At 38.0% G+C, this 15,210-nt stretch overlaps 1 protein-coding gene across 2 annotated transcripts in view; it reads left to right on the top strand.

Moving 5' to 3' along the window:
• amot (angiomotin) overlaps positions 1-15,210 on the top strand; it is a 66,914-nt gene that overhangs the window by 40,447 nt on the left and 11,257 nt on the right. For both annotated transcript variants that reach the window (XM_061961827.2, XM_061961826.2), the window contains 5 exons: positions 921-1,070; positions 4,116-4,312; positions 8,494-8,622; positions 11,606-11,844; positions 11,961-12,215. In XM_061961827.2, the coding sequence (XP_061817811.1) occupies positions 921-1,070; positions 4,116-4,312; positions 8,494-8,622; positions 11,606-11,844; positions 11,961-12,215 (970 nt within the window). The remainder of the gene's footprint in view (positions 1-920; positions 1,071-4,115; positions 4,313-8,493; positions 8,623-11,605; positions 11,845-11,960; positions 12,216-15,210) is intronic.

Below are 15,210 nucleotides of genomic sequence, written 5' to 3'. Positions count from 1 at the left end.
TATCCATATATTTAAAGACAAATATTTGTGTTTTGGTTCATTAATAATATCAACGTGTCATCTTTTTCTCATTACATGATGCCTTTATCTCTATTTTTACATTTTGATAGAGAGAGGTATTCTTTAAGTTATGTACATTGACAAGTACTCGTAAAGTATGTACATTTACATGCTGTATCAGGAAAGATTTATTAAGAGTTTGATCAAAAATATTTTGTAAAGGAATTAACTATACACCATAAAATATTACTAAAATGCTACGTCACATAAATCGTTTTTAAAGTAATAACAATGTAAAATGAAAAAGAAAGCACAAGTAATGTAAAAAAAACTCCACAATGTTTACTTTTTGATATCAATATAAAACACAAAAGTCTAATAAACACAATCTGAGTTTCTCACTGACATCACAGCCTGCGTTCATCTCGATGAGATGACAAAACATTTTAGCTAGTATTGATGTTATGGGAACACTGACAAAGTAAGCAGTTGAATAAACGACGAGTGAGCATTCCATTAAACAAACAAAATCATTTATTAACAAGTTGTGGCAACTTTACCGACACTTCGCCTGCATGATGCATTCCATTTGTACTGGGAAGTCAGAATTTCCGAGTTCCTGTTTGACTTCATATTTGCAACTTTAAACATTTATTTTAGCAGTGCTAAATTGGACTTTCATTTGGTTTGGTTTGTTGTTATGAAGTACCTAGCTTGCAATGCGTTATATTTCCCTGTTTTTGTTTTATTTAAATTTGCACTATAGCATCACAATGTAATTCTATTCAATACTGTTTTACATTCAGTTTAATCTGTATAATTTATTGAAAATGTAAGCTCAATGGTATGTCTGGGGAAAAATTGTCACAGAGAATTGCAATCTTAATTCAAAGCAAGAAAACTGTGTGTGTATTGCACAGCTGAAGAAGAAGCAAGTCTATGTGGAGAAGGTGGAGAGAATGCAGCAGGCTCTTGCTCAGCTGCAGGCGGCCTGTGAGAAGAGAGAACAACTTGAACATCGACTTCGTACAAGACTCGAGCGAGAGCTGGAATCACTACGCATGCAGCAGGTAACCAAGCACATGTTTATTTTTAATACATTCAACCAATTAGATCAAACTCGTCGTTTTCCCCTTTGGCCACATTGTAGGTGGAGTTACCCTCTAAGGGCGTGTTATAACGGTGAAGCATTTTACAGTTACACTATTCAACCATCAAAACACTGGGCCTCACTGAGGCATAGTGGACTGACTGTCTTTCGCTATACAGTGGTACCTTGGTCAGAATCACACTTACATTCCTCGAGAAACTCACAACGCAACCTTTATTTTCAGTCATTTAAAGCCTTGGTCTTAATTTTTACATCCAGCCAGATGCAAACAAATGTACCGTTTGTTATTGTGTACTTACTTGTCATTGCGTAAAGCTCCTAAGACCCTTACCCTAAGTCACAAGTGTCAAATGATGCATTCCATTTGTACTGGGAAGTCAGAATTTCCGAGTTCCTGTTTGAAATTTCAACTGGAACACCCCCCGAGTTCAGATTTCCTACTTGGAAAGTGGAAGTGTCCTCACCACCCTGAGTTGGCTTTAAAGATGGCTGCTCTTAGTTTAAACAATAATATATGCTTCTGTAATAGCCGTTTTTAGCACTTCTATTTTTTGTCGCACTAAATCAGCCATATATGATGTATTGTTAGGCCAGTGCTTCTCAATCATTTTCTGTTATCGAGCTCATAGCAGAAAGAAAACATGTGGCACCCCCACCCTCTCTCCACTGCGACGATAAATTGTATCATAAGTACATCTGTGGTTAACATCGTATCTTTATTAACATTACAGAAAACAACACAGGTCTTTTTTTGGTCTCCCACCGTAGTCACAGTGAAGCCAAGCCCTGCATATGCTTCGTCATATACATACTAGTACCGGAAAAAAGCATGTTACCTGAGGTCACAAGCGCCATCCCTGTCTTCGCATCATCACCTCCCACCCCCCAGTATTTCAGAAGGACTATGTTAGATGTTACAATTTGGTAATGTTACTGTCGTGTAAATTAAATTTTTTCATGTGTTTTATACGTTCTACATTGCGAGCAATACTGTCTGCGTTTCCTCTTTCATACACTGTGTTTGAAGGTTGCAGAAGGACTGCATATTTTTCCGTAAATTGCTCTATATTAAGATAAGGAAAGCACAAAAATAGCCCTTTCCTTACCTGAATATATAACAACTTATGGAACATTTTCAAAATTTCCTTGGTAAGATTTCTTGAAACAAGACATATTTACCATGAACCTTTAAAGACTTAAATTGTATCTTGAAATGAGCAGTTAAAACGTATTATTAATTATACTCCCTATTATATCAAGCAAACTTGAAGGTTGACATTTGTTATATTGCAATGGTTTTGTTCAACTGAGTTGTTAAAGGGTGTAACCCGCTTTCCGCCCGAGTGCAGCTAGGGCTGGGCTCCAGCACCCCCCGCGACTCCGAAAGGGACAAGCTGTACAAAAGTTGATCGATGGAAGGACTGAAAATGACAATACTTCAACTATTCATATATGTATATATATATATAAATATATAAATATATATATATATATATATATATATATATATATATATATATATATATATATATATATATATACATATATATATGTATGTATGTATATAAATATATGTATGTGTATATATATATATGTATATATATATGTATATGGCAGCACGGTGGAAGAGGGGTTAGTACATCTGCCTCACAATATGAAGGTCCTGAGTAGTCTTGGGTTCAATCCCGGGCTCGGGATCTTTCTGTGTGGAGTTTGCATGTCCTCCCCGTGACTGCGTGGGTTCCCTCCGGGTACTCCAGCTTCCTCCCACTTCCAAAGACATGCACCTGGGGATAGGTTGATTTGCAACACTAAATTGGCCCTAGTGTGTGGATGTGAGTGTGAATGTTGTCTGTCTATCTGTGTTGGCCCTGCGATGAGGTGGCGACTTGTCCCCGCCTTCCGCCTGATTGTAGCTGAGATAGGCTCCACCGCCCCCCGCGACCCCAAAGGGATTAAGTGGTAGAAAATGGATGGATATATATATATATATATATACAGCTGTATGAACAATATACGACAAATTATCTCAAACCACAACAAGACAATTGCAAATGAGCCGTCGGCCCCCGAACAGAGCGACTCCAAAACCAACAAAGGCTGCAACTGCCGCAAGAAACCTGATTGCCCTCTCAACGGGGGGTGCTTACAAACATCAGTTGTTTACCAATCTAAGGTAACACGCAAGGACATTAACACATCCGACACATATGTAGGATTAACCGAGGGAGAGTTTAAAACCAGATGGAACAATCACAAGGCTTCTTTCAGGAACCAAAACCTGCGAAATACCACAGAACTCAGCAAACACATTTGGGACCTCAAAGACAATAATGTTGAATATTCAATAACATGGCAAATTCTTGCATCCAGCACACCTTACAATAGTGGTAATAAAATATGTAACCTATGCTTGAAAGAGAAACTGTTTATTATATACCGTCCAGACCTGTCATCCCTCAACAAGCGCAGCGAAATTGTATCAGCATGCCGCCACAGACGGAAACACCTCCTAGGTAACACATGAGCCAATCACCATGCCCCTACGCCAGCCTGTACCCACCCACTCTGTGCCTTATATAAACCATGGTATGTGAATGCTTCCATTAAAATCTCCTGATGATTGAGGGAACCCCTCATGAAACAGGCCTGTAGAGATGAAGTAGTCTTGTGATTTTTTTCCCACACATACATATATTGCGCTCTACCACGGTATCGAGCACTATTTTTTGGATAACCTTATTAAGACATATATATATATATATATATATGTATGTATGAATAGTTGAAGTATTGTCATTTTCAGTCCTTCTATCGATCAACTTTTGTACAGTTTGTCCCTTTCAGAGTCGTGGGGGGTGCTGGAGCCCAGATATACTGTATATATATATATATATATATATATATATATGTGTATATTTAAAGTGTGCTTTGAGTTTTGGCACCCTGTGCGGGTAAGTTTGACATCTCTGCAACAGTTTTTAACTGTCCCTTTTCCTTCCAGCGCCATGGAGGCACTCAAAACAATGGTGTGGTCCCGTCAGAGTACAGTGCCACTGCACTAATGGAGCGCTTAAGGGAGAAGGAAGAGCGCATCTTGGCTCTGGAGGCTGACATGACCAAGTGGGAGCAAAAGTACTTGGAGGAGAGCGTCATGAGGCAGTTCGCCCTGGAGGCGGCGGCTTCTGTCGCTACTCAAAGGTAGAAAGGCATATCTAGCATAGAAGAAATGCATTTGAAAAAAAACACTGAATAAAAATATGATCTGGGGCCTCATTTATAAATGTTTCTGCACACAAAAAAGTTGTGTCAAACAGGGTGAAATGTGCAGCAATAACTATCACCGCTAACGTTGATTTTATAGAAAAAATCATCCATCCATCCATACAAAATGTCTATGGGTGTTCTCATTCATCCAGGTCATTGTCATCTCAGGGCATTCAATCGATCGCAACTGGACTATTTGGTTTGTCTTCAAAGACGTGACGCCTCTCATCCAATTAAGCTTCATCGGTCAATGCCAAAATCCCAAATATTTAAACCCTAAAAACCAGGAGGGTGTCCCTGGGCAAGAATGGTTTGACCCTATCGTAGTGAGAAAAACAATTGTTTTGATGCAAACGAGCAATCCTACTGTCAAAGCCAGCAACAATTGTTGAAGTGTAATTTCCCCTCGTTAGCATTAACGTATCGTGTGGCAGAACAATTGCTGTGGATCGACTACTACCAGTCCAAAATAGTTGGAATCACCCACGTTAGAGTTCCATTCGGTTGTAAACAGATGGCACAAATGGCATTCTGGTTACATTCTGTGACCACAATGTTTCTCACTCCTGTTATTTGTTGAAGGCTAAATTACAGAGTCTTTGAGGAATGGTTGAAAGGACAGAAGGGCATTTGGTGCCATTTGTTTACAACTGAATAGAATGCTAACGTGGGGGTTTCCGAATATTTTGGACTGGTAGTAGTCGATCCACAGCGATCGTTCTGCCACACAATACCTCAATGCTAACGAGAGGAAATTACACTTCAGCAACTGTCTTTGGCTTTGACAGTAGGATTGCTTGTTTGCAATCTTTACTAAAACTTTTACTGAAATCATTAAAAAAATTAATTTCTTATGTGGAGACTTCAACATTGACATCTTGAACCCTAACAAACAAAAGTCCATACATGACTTTATTGACACAATGTATAGCCTGAGTTTATATCCTTAAATCACAAGGCCAAGCAGAGTCTCAGGACATAGCGCCACACCTATAGATATTATTTCTACTAATGATTTTGATAATAAAACCACAAGTGGTGTTCTAATATCCGACATCAGTGATCATCTGCCAGTTTTCGTAATTAATGACGAAAACTACAAGAAGAGGAACATTGATGACAAAATACATTTTGAAGAAAATGCACAGGACTAAGTATGACAGCTTTCAAGAATGATCGGAGAGATCAATGTTGGGACAATGTATACAGTGAAAATGATCTAGATGATTCATGTAGTATTTTTTTTATACCTTCGAGATGCTTTTTGACAAACACTGTCCATTGAAGCAACTTAGTAAGAAGCAAAATAAAAACAATCAACCGTGGATGACAAAAGAACCGAAAAATGCTTGTAACAAGAAGAATACATTATCCAGAACATTTATAAAACTAAGATCTACAGAGACAGAAAACAAGTACAAAACGTAATAGAACAAGCTAAGTGGCATACTACGAATACGGAGGAAAGAATATTACAGTCAATTATTGGACCGGAAAAAAAACAATACGGTACAGTATGAGAGCAACATGGGACATCCTAAATAGCATTATTTAAAATGGTGCTAAAAAGGACTATCCTAAATACTTCTCAGATGGAAATGTCAAAAATTACAATATAAAGAAGTAGTTGAAACCTTCAATAAGTACTTTGTGAACATTGGACCAAATCTGGAGGAAAAGATTCCAGATCCCGAGTCATATATATGTATATGTGTGCGTGTGTGCGTGTGAGCGCGTGTGTGTGTGTGTATATATATATATGTGTCTGTATAAGTGTGTGTGTGTGTATATACGTATATATGTGTATGTATAAGTATATATATATGTGTGTGTGTGTGTGTGTGTGTATATATTTGTATTTATGTATGTGTATTTATGTATCTACAGTATATAGACAGAAATATAAATGTATTTATTTATTTATACATGTATGTATGTGTATATATAGCAAAGAAAAGTTTAAGTTTTCTTTTTTTTTCCCTTACTGTACCCAAAATGAACCAAACGGAGTTCTTAAAACTAGACATCGACCGATATGGATTTTTTTTTCAGGGCCGATACCGATTATTAGTAGTCATGAAGGCCAATAATCGATATTTGGAGCCGGTATCCATTTGCAGTAAAAGTTATCTAACCATGAATAATAAATGTCAGTAAACAACTGGACAAGGTTTTAAGTTGGGTTCCTTTAACATTATTTTTGAGGAAACATCAGACCAGTAGCTACATTTTTAATGTGGCGCTAATTTAGCACAAAAAAACCTCAGGGGACACACTTTTATTTACGTGTGTCTAATGCTGCGTGTCAGAGGAGCATCAATATTTGCATTTGAAAATATGGGAAATCTCTTGGGAAAATTGGGAAAAATATGGGATTTCACAATAACTCACCATCTACTCAATTTTATAATATGGATTTAATAAGGTTTTTTTGTGAATATTGCAAACATTTAAATAAAAACAATTTGGAGCTCTTTCACGTAGCTTATAGGCGAGACAGTTTTCAAACTGGCTGACATCATTGCTGTTGGATGTTACAGAAAGTAACAGATTGCTGCCTATTCTTTTTTACTTATACAATAAGTCTCCTATTTGTCAATATATTTAAACAAAGTTTGGATTTTTGGCAGATATATCAACGCGTTGTTATTTGATTGAATCACGGAATATGAAACTTGCCACACTCCTTTAATGAGCCCACGCTCCGGAAGGAGGCAGATCTTGCAGTAGCAGAAAACAAACAAAACAGAACTGGTAAGATGACGGGAAATAAGGAAGAGAACTGGATTTCCTGGCAAATATCTAAGTTTTGAAAGCTAAGCAGAAGTGCTATATTGTGTACAAACGACCAACACTGCACAAGGAAGGGGGGCGGGGTATGTTGCTGCATTGAAAAAAAAAAAGGCAGCTTTTCTCTTGCAGGGCAAACGGGCTGGTGCTTTAGCAGGGTTTATGTCTATTTTCACTAATTATTTATTGTTTAATTATAAATACTGGTATAATATGTGCAAATATCCTATCTGCTGATGTAGTTCAGTTGTAGTAGAAAAAAAGGTTGATACTGATAAAAAGAGGCTGATACCGATATACGTCAAATGCCAAATATCGGTGCCATAATTTACCCGGCCGATAATCGGTCGATCCGTACTTAAAACTGATTAAAACTGATGCTTGATTCACGATACAATACAGTATTGCTGTATTTTGATATTGCAATATATTGCAATATTCTGCATAGTGCTTACAGTACTGGGAAAAAAATTAAATGCAGCTTAAATTTGGTGGTCAAACTATATATTTAAAAAAAAATTAATCATACTTGCTAATTTTAAATAAACACAATAAATTACATTAAATTACTTTTAATTAACTTTCAAAAAAGACACCCACATTTTGACCAAATATAATTTTATTGTCAGAATGTCATAAAGGAAATTAAAAAAAAAACTTGAATGCACTTGCTAACAGTATTGTCTAAAGTCATGTCAGGGTTTATTTTTAAGCCTAATAAGCCAGCAAGCACAACAGTCGGAGTCTCCTCACTCATCTTTGCACTGACGTATGGATTGACCTGATCACTGACCGTTTAACACCCTTTTAGGTAACCATAGGTAAAAGAGCAATTGTGGACAAAATTAATTATGTGATTAATCTGTATTTATGCGTGACTTCTGTGATAACTTTTGTGATTAATTGCATGAGTGTTAACAGTCCTACTTAAAATACAAGTTGTATGTACCTGTATGTACACTGAATGACTGTAATAATTCAAAACTGAGTCAAAAACAATGTTATTCTAATGATCAATTTCTAGTAATTACAACTGTAAAGAAGGTGGATCGAGTTTTTTGACATTTCAATGTCAAAATATTTCCTCTATTTATTACATTTTATCAGGAGTTTTTGTAATTTGATAAAAAACAATTGTTGGAAAAGGTATCGCTATATATTGCCGTATCAATATTTTTTCACAACTTTATACCAGACTGATGATGGCGTACCCATGTTTAATGCATGTAGTGTTATACACCTATCAGCAACGCTCACTGATGTGTTTAGCTGCTCCTAACATAGTCGTCACTGTAGCTTAAAGCAATATATTGTTTGTATTGCAGGGATACATCCGTAGCAATGTTGAGCCACTCTCCCAGCAGCAGCTACGACACGTCAGTGGAGGCTCGCATTCAAAAAGAAGAAGAAGAGATTCTAATGGCGAATCGGCGCTGTTTGGACATGGAAAGCAGGTAACATATCCTAAAATACTTGTATCTTAAAATAAATTAGCTCCTATGGTGCATAAGGCATTGACTCCAAGCATCAAGACCACACATTTGCTTTCATCACTCTACTATAAGGCAAAAGGGTTTCCTTCGTGCAATAATAAGATTTGTAAAAAAATATGTTAGTGTGTTGCCAATGCCAGCAAACATTCCATCACCCCATGGACTGGTTATGTGTGCATTAACCGCACAAATTATTCCTGTCCTTTTAAAAGGACCTTTCCAATGCTGACAACATTAGCAATTTATAGTTATGGACCTAAAAATTATGTCCACAGGTAAAATCTCCCCTAAATAGACAGTAGTGATTTTATGCTTTTTTTCTAATGAGTTTCAGCACATTTTGGAACACCCACTTTTAGCTCCAAAATGTGTGCGGGCCTGCATCAGCCTGCTGACGTCACCAGGCAATTTGATATTGCTTAGTATGTGTTTTGTTAGCATCTGCATCCCGAATCATGATATTTTTTAAAGCAGAATTTGAAGAAATGATGGCTGCCCGATGCATTGTGGCAGGTTGTAGCAATATTACTGAAGAAGGGGTCAGCCTCCATACCTTTGAAAATGATGGGAATATCTGGAAGGTATGAACCTCTCGAGTGACTCGTGCAATATCGAACGGACCAAGTGACAGTAGTGTAATTTGCAGCAATCATTTTAATGATTTTGACTTTGAAAAAGGGTTGTGGTCGGAGAAAATTTAAAACAATCAAACCAAATGCAATCATAAAAATCTGGAGCACCCTCAATGGAAGACAGACCTGCGGAAAAATTGAGGAAAAAAAGCAGAGTCGGCGCTCAAAAACAAGAGAAAAGGAAGGTAAGCTGCGAGTATTCTATTTTTTGTCCTTTTGTGCTGTTTTCCTCAAGCTGCTTGAGAAAACACCGGCTGTGTTGTTTATGGAAGAGCAGTGAAGTCCGGAAATGGCGATCCTTTTATATTTCTTTTTTGCCCATATCTGAGATGGACAATCGGTAGAAAATGGACGGATGGATGTTAACCATATCTGTTTTGAAGTAATCAAGGACCAGGCTGACAAAAACATGGAATTAAATGATCAAAATAATTATTTTACATACCTTTATCCACACTGTCCATACGGGGAAATGGGCTACAGTTCTGTAGATGGCGTCACAACAAGAGGGTCTAACATATTGAGTCTGGCAAATGAAAGGATGCATTTCAAGAACAGTTATCTACTCATTACTCAAACAATTGCTACAATGGGAAACAAGTACAGTGTCATTTTCAAAAGGAAAAACTACAAAAAGAGACTCGTTCGTGAAATTCCGATCATCTGGATGCTATGGGTCTTTTGCTATGGGACGGCATGGCGCAGTGGAAGAATGGCCGTGCTAGGTGGGTTCAATCCCCACCTAGTACCAACCTCGTCATGTCCGTTGTGTCCTGAGCAAGACACTTCACCCTTGCTCCTGATGGGTGCTGGTTAGCGCCTTGCATGGCAGCTCCCTCCATCAGTGTGTGAATGTGTGTGTGAATGGGTAAATGTGGAAGTAGTGTCAAAGCGCTTTGAGTACCTTGAAGGTAGAAAAGCGCTATACAAGTACAACCCATTTTAAGAAAGTATTCCTAATCTCAACTCATTGCGTAGATAAAATACACCTGTCACACAAACACTATTCCACAAACCTCGCAAACATTGTGGGCAAGGAACCTCAGAAACAAGAGTGTAGACCTACACAAGACTGGACTGGACTAGAAGAACATCAACAAGAAGCTTGATTAAAAAAAGACCGATATTGGTGTAGAAATGTATGAATTGAAGAAAGTCAGAGGTCTGAAATTCAACACATATGAAACCAAAACGAAGTCTTTGGCATCAAGTGGACTTTCACTTAATCACACTCAACTAATTAATAGTAATACAGTAGTACTTCAGTTTTTGCTAATAATCTGTTCCAAAAGGTCCAACAAAGACCAAATCATACGAAACCCAAACAATTTTTTCCAAAATAAATAATGTAAATCCAATTAATCTATTAGACACCCAAAAAACATTATGTAGAGAATCAGTTTCACATGCAGAAAGAAACGTGAAATACATTTAAATGACAAATGAAATGGATGAATCAACATTTAGAAGGGGGCCTATTATGCAAAAACAACTTTTTCTACTATTGATACCTGTTTTTGTGGATTTGGGATCTGCATAAGTCCCAAAACCTTGAAATCAAACCGTGGAGGTATTGTGGAGATATTTATAAAATAATCTTGCCTTCCTTCCTACTACCGATAAAGAGCAAGAGCTGTTTGGAATTTGCTCCTTTTGTGGCGTTAATGACGTCAGCAGATTATCCATATGTGGTAAAAATGTACCCAGAGTGCCTTGCACGCATCCGCCATTGTAGTCAATGGCTGAATCCAATAAGCTCCTTCTTTTTTGCTATTCTCTTTTTGTGAGCCAGAGTGGGTCGTGCATGGACATGTATCCTCTGCTGTTGCCTTTTCTAATATAAAGTAGGGTATAGTTAAAATGTATATCTGTCAGTAGAATCGCTATGGAAGCGCTAAAAACTACAACAAAGTGGGCGTGGTGAAGACACGGTTGAAGTAGAGGCAGGTAAATAGGACACGCCTACAAAACGGCGTATTCTGAAGAGACGGTCAGAAAGCAGCTTTAAAACCGTCTGTAAATCATAATCTATGCCAAATTCTGACCAAAGAACCATCAATACATATTATGTAGACCACAAGGAAGTGTTTTAAATGTAGAAAAAACGCCCTTTAAGGCACCTATTATTAAGGGCTATATAAATACATTGTGATTGATTGATTGAAAACGTTCATGGAAACACAAATCATACAAAAAGTGGGGTGTACAAAAACCAAAGTACCACTTCCTCACAGGCATGAACAGAAATCCCAAACTAAGCTTCTCCATTCTCTACTCTAACATCTAACCATCCTTTGTTTTGTCTTATTAAGGATAAAGAACCTCCATGCCCAGATAATAGAGAAGGATGCTATGATCAAGGTGCTGCACCAACGATCCAAGAAAGAACTAATCAAGTTGGATGTGCCTCCAACAATGAGGCCCTCTAAGTCTCTGATGTCCATTTCTAATACTGGATCCGGTAGCTCAGGACTGCTCTATCATAGCCTTGGACTTAGTAGCTCACCCATCACTGAAGAACGCAAAGATAGCAACTGGAAAGGCAGCTTGGGTAAGAGTGTGCACATTCTTCACTTTTGAGGCTTCATACTTTTGCAAACAGTGGGCCGATGTGTTATGGCCCTAACAGTACGAGGAGTACAGGTTTAATTTGTTCTTCTGACACAGGGGTTCTGCTGAGTCCTGAATTTCGCACAGACTCTCACAGAACCGAGTCGATATCATCATCTCCTTCCCCGGTGTTTTCTTCCACGCAAATGGCAGCAGTCCACTCAAAGACAGGCAGCAGAGATAGCTGCACGCAGACCGACAAGAATCCCAGCCAGGACACCAGCAAGCCCGGCACCCCAGCCCTTCAGAGCATGACGCTACCAAGCAGATTGTCCAGCCCGAGCCCCAACTACATTCCTGACCGTGGACTTGGTAAGATCACACACTGAGACACGTCCTTTGATATCATTAGTCAGTCCAACCAGAATTTTGCAGGCTTTTTTTTTTTGACATTGTTGCAGCCTTCGTAACCTTCACTTCAAAATGCACAAAATTTCAACAACAAAAAAATACTCTATTGATGTTATAATAGTTTTATGTCACACAGACTTAAAAGTAGACACATACTCAGAGCTCATTATCAAATTACTGTACTGTTATAATTAATTTAATTAATAATAGTTATTGTCCAGGGTGTACCCCGCCTTCCGCCTGTGCAGCTCGGATAGGCTCCAGCACCCCTGCAACCTCGAAAGGTACAAGCGGTAGTAAATGGATGGATGGATAGATAATTAATTTTAATTACAGAAAGAAACACTACCGAAGGCTTCCTTATTATTCACTCTCTGCTCTGTTGTCTATAAGTTGCAGACATAGGTTTTACGCTTGAAAAGTGTTTGTCCATCTTAAACATTCCTTTATGTTCCAACACATTTACCCCCACACCTTAAGAGCATTTAAGAGCGATCTATAGCGCACATTTTTGCCGGTAAATGAGAGAAGGTGAGAGATTATCATCACACTTCAACTACGGTACTCTGAATGCTTCTTCTTTGCTCGGTCAGCATTGCAAATGAAAACATGTTCTTAACTGTCTTACCCTGAAGAAGTTAATGTTAAATAAATGTATAAATATATGTAAACTAGGATGTAAATATTTATATTGTACATTACCCGGAAGGCTGAGCACTGTAGACAGGAACCGGTAGTAGCTCTGAGCGGACGCGGGTGATTGATAATTGTGCCGTTTGAGCAATAAAGCATTGTTATATTGTTACACGTTGTTGTTCCTGCTTCGTCTACACAAGAAACAAACGTAAGTTAGACAGTTGACCTGCACATTTGAGTGACTCTCCAAAAAAATTGATTGGTGAAAAGGCTGCTGATCCGCTGAAAGTATAGGGAAATTGAAAGCATTAGACAAAATTGCGAGGCTGTGCATAATCTGTGGGGATTAGTTGAATTTGCGTGAATCGGTGCGATTGCGCCATCACAAATTCCTGAGCGACTGAATAGTATACTGGTTTTGGTAAATTATGTGCTTATTACTTTTTAATTATCACAGTTCAGTAAATTGTAAAACATTAAACTTTTGTGTGAGCAGCTTTAATTATTATTTTTATTAATTAAAAAAAAACTACAAAAAGCTGGTTGTTAATAAACAACATTCAAATTGAAAATTTAAATAGAAATTGAAATATCGCACATTGCTTTCATCTTATCCACTAAATAGCAGTGTCTAAAATATTTGCACTAAGGGCCGCAGACTGAAAAATTGAAGAATGTGGGGGGCATTTAGATTTTGATTTTACTTTCAAAACCAGCAAATTATAGAGACTTTTTTTCAAAGAAAAAAAATGCCCACGTGTCAGCTTTGTGTTATTATTAAATACAGATATTAATTACAATTTAAATGATGCAACAACCATATCGGTGCCAGTGCCTAAAAGGGAACTCCACTTTTTTTTTTTTAATTATTGCTTATCTTTCACTTTCCCTATGTAAGACAAGAACACATATGCATTCTAATTTGTAATACACGACAAGTACGAGGTGGCTAACAATGGAGCTAATGTAAGTCATCTATAGCGCTCATAAAGCCATCTGAAAAACATCTAAAAATCTTTACTAATACTCCATTTACATGTTGTAACCTGAATATTAACCAAATATTAGAGATATTGTTATCATAAGCGTTAAGGCTAAGGAAATTATTTTAGCAGCACCATGATCCCTGGACAGTAACTAACTTGTAATTCACTCGGAAAGTAGTTACAGCGCTTCACTTTTTCTACATTTTGCTATGTTATAGCCTTATTCCAAAATGGAATAAATATATTGTTGTTGTCAAAATTACATTACAATTACAACAATGTGAAACTATTTTTTTTAGAAATGTTTGCAAATTTTTTTTAAAGTAAACACTAAGAAATTAAATGTACATAAGTATTCACAGCCTTTGCCATGAAGCTCCAAAGTGAGCTCAGGTGCATCTTGTTTCAATTCATCATCCTTGAGATGTTCCTACAGCTTAATTGGAGTCCCCCTGTGGTAAATTCATTTGGTTGGACATGATTTGGAAAAGCACAAACCAAGTATGAAATCGTAGGAACTGTCTGTAGACCTCAGAGACAGGATGGTTTTAAGGCACAAATCTGGGGAAGGGTACAGAAAAAATCTGCTGCCTTGAAGGTCCCAATTCCATCATCCGTAAATGGAAGAAGTTTGGAACCACTAGTACTCATTCTAGGGCTGGCCGACTGCCTAAACTGAGCGATTGGGGAAGAAGGGCCCTTGTCAGGGAGGTGACCAAAAACCCACTGGTCGCTCTGTCAGAACTACACCATCTCTGCAGCGATTCACCAATCAGTCCTGTATGGTAGAGTGGCCAGACGTAAACCATTCCTTTGTAAATGTTTGCCAAAATGCACCTGAAAGAATTTCTCCGACCATGAGAAACAAAACTCTAGTCTGATGAGGCAAAGATTGAACTGTTTGGCGTGAATGCCAGGCATCATGTTTAGAAGAAACTAGGCTGTTAGGATAGAGTTCAAGGGTGGACCCCGGGATGCGGAGAATGGAGGCAAGGGAAGCGATAACAAATGAAAATATTTAATAAGTCCAAAAATGGTAACTAAGGATGATGGGGCAAAAAGTGCACACCATGGAAAATCTAACAAAAGGAGTCTCTTTCAGAGGTTGGCGGAACCAAGGTCAGGAACGCACACAGCGTGGCAAAAAACTAGTCCTCTAAAACAAGGTGGCTAGAAAAACAAAAACACAACAAGGTCAATATAACAGAAATATGTGAAGGCAACATACCAGGGAAGCTGAGTCAAGGTAACACATGTCAGAGTAGAGTTCAGGAAGAATAACCGGCGGGGACCAGCTGGTGGAGACGCGCTTAAATACTACCCGGAGATGATTA

The sequence above is a fragment of the Nerophis lumbriciformis genome, linkage group LG09, assembly GCF_033978685.3.
Source record: "Nerophis lumbriciformis linkage group LG09, RoL_Nlum_v2.1, whole genome shotgun sequence".
NCBI lineage: Eukaryota > Metazoa > Chordata > Actinopteri > Syngnathiformes > Syngnathidae > Nerophis > Nerophis lumbriciformis.
This window is presented reverse-complemented; position numbering and strand designations above follow the sequence as displayed.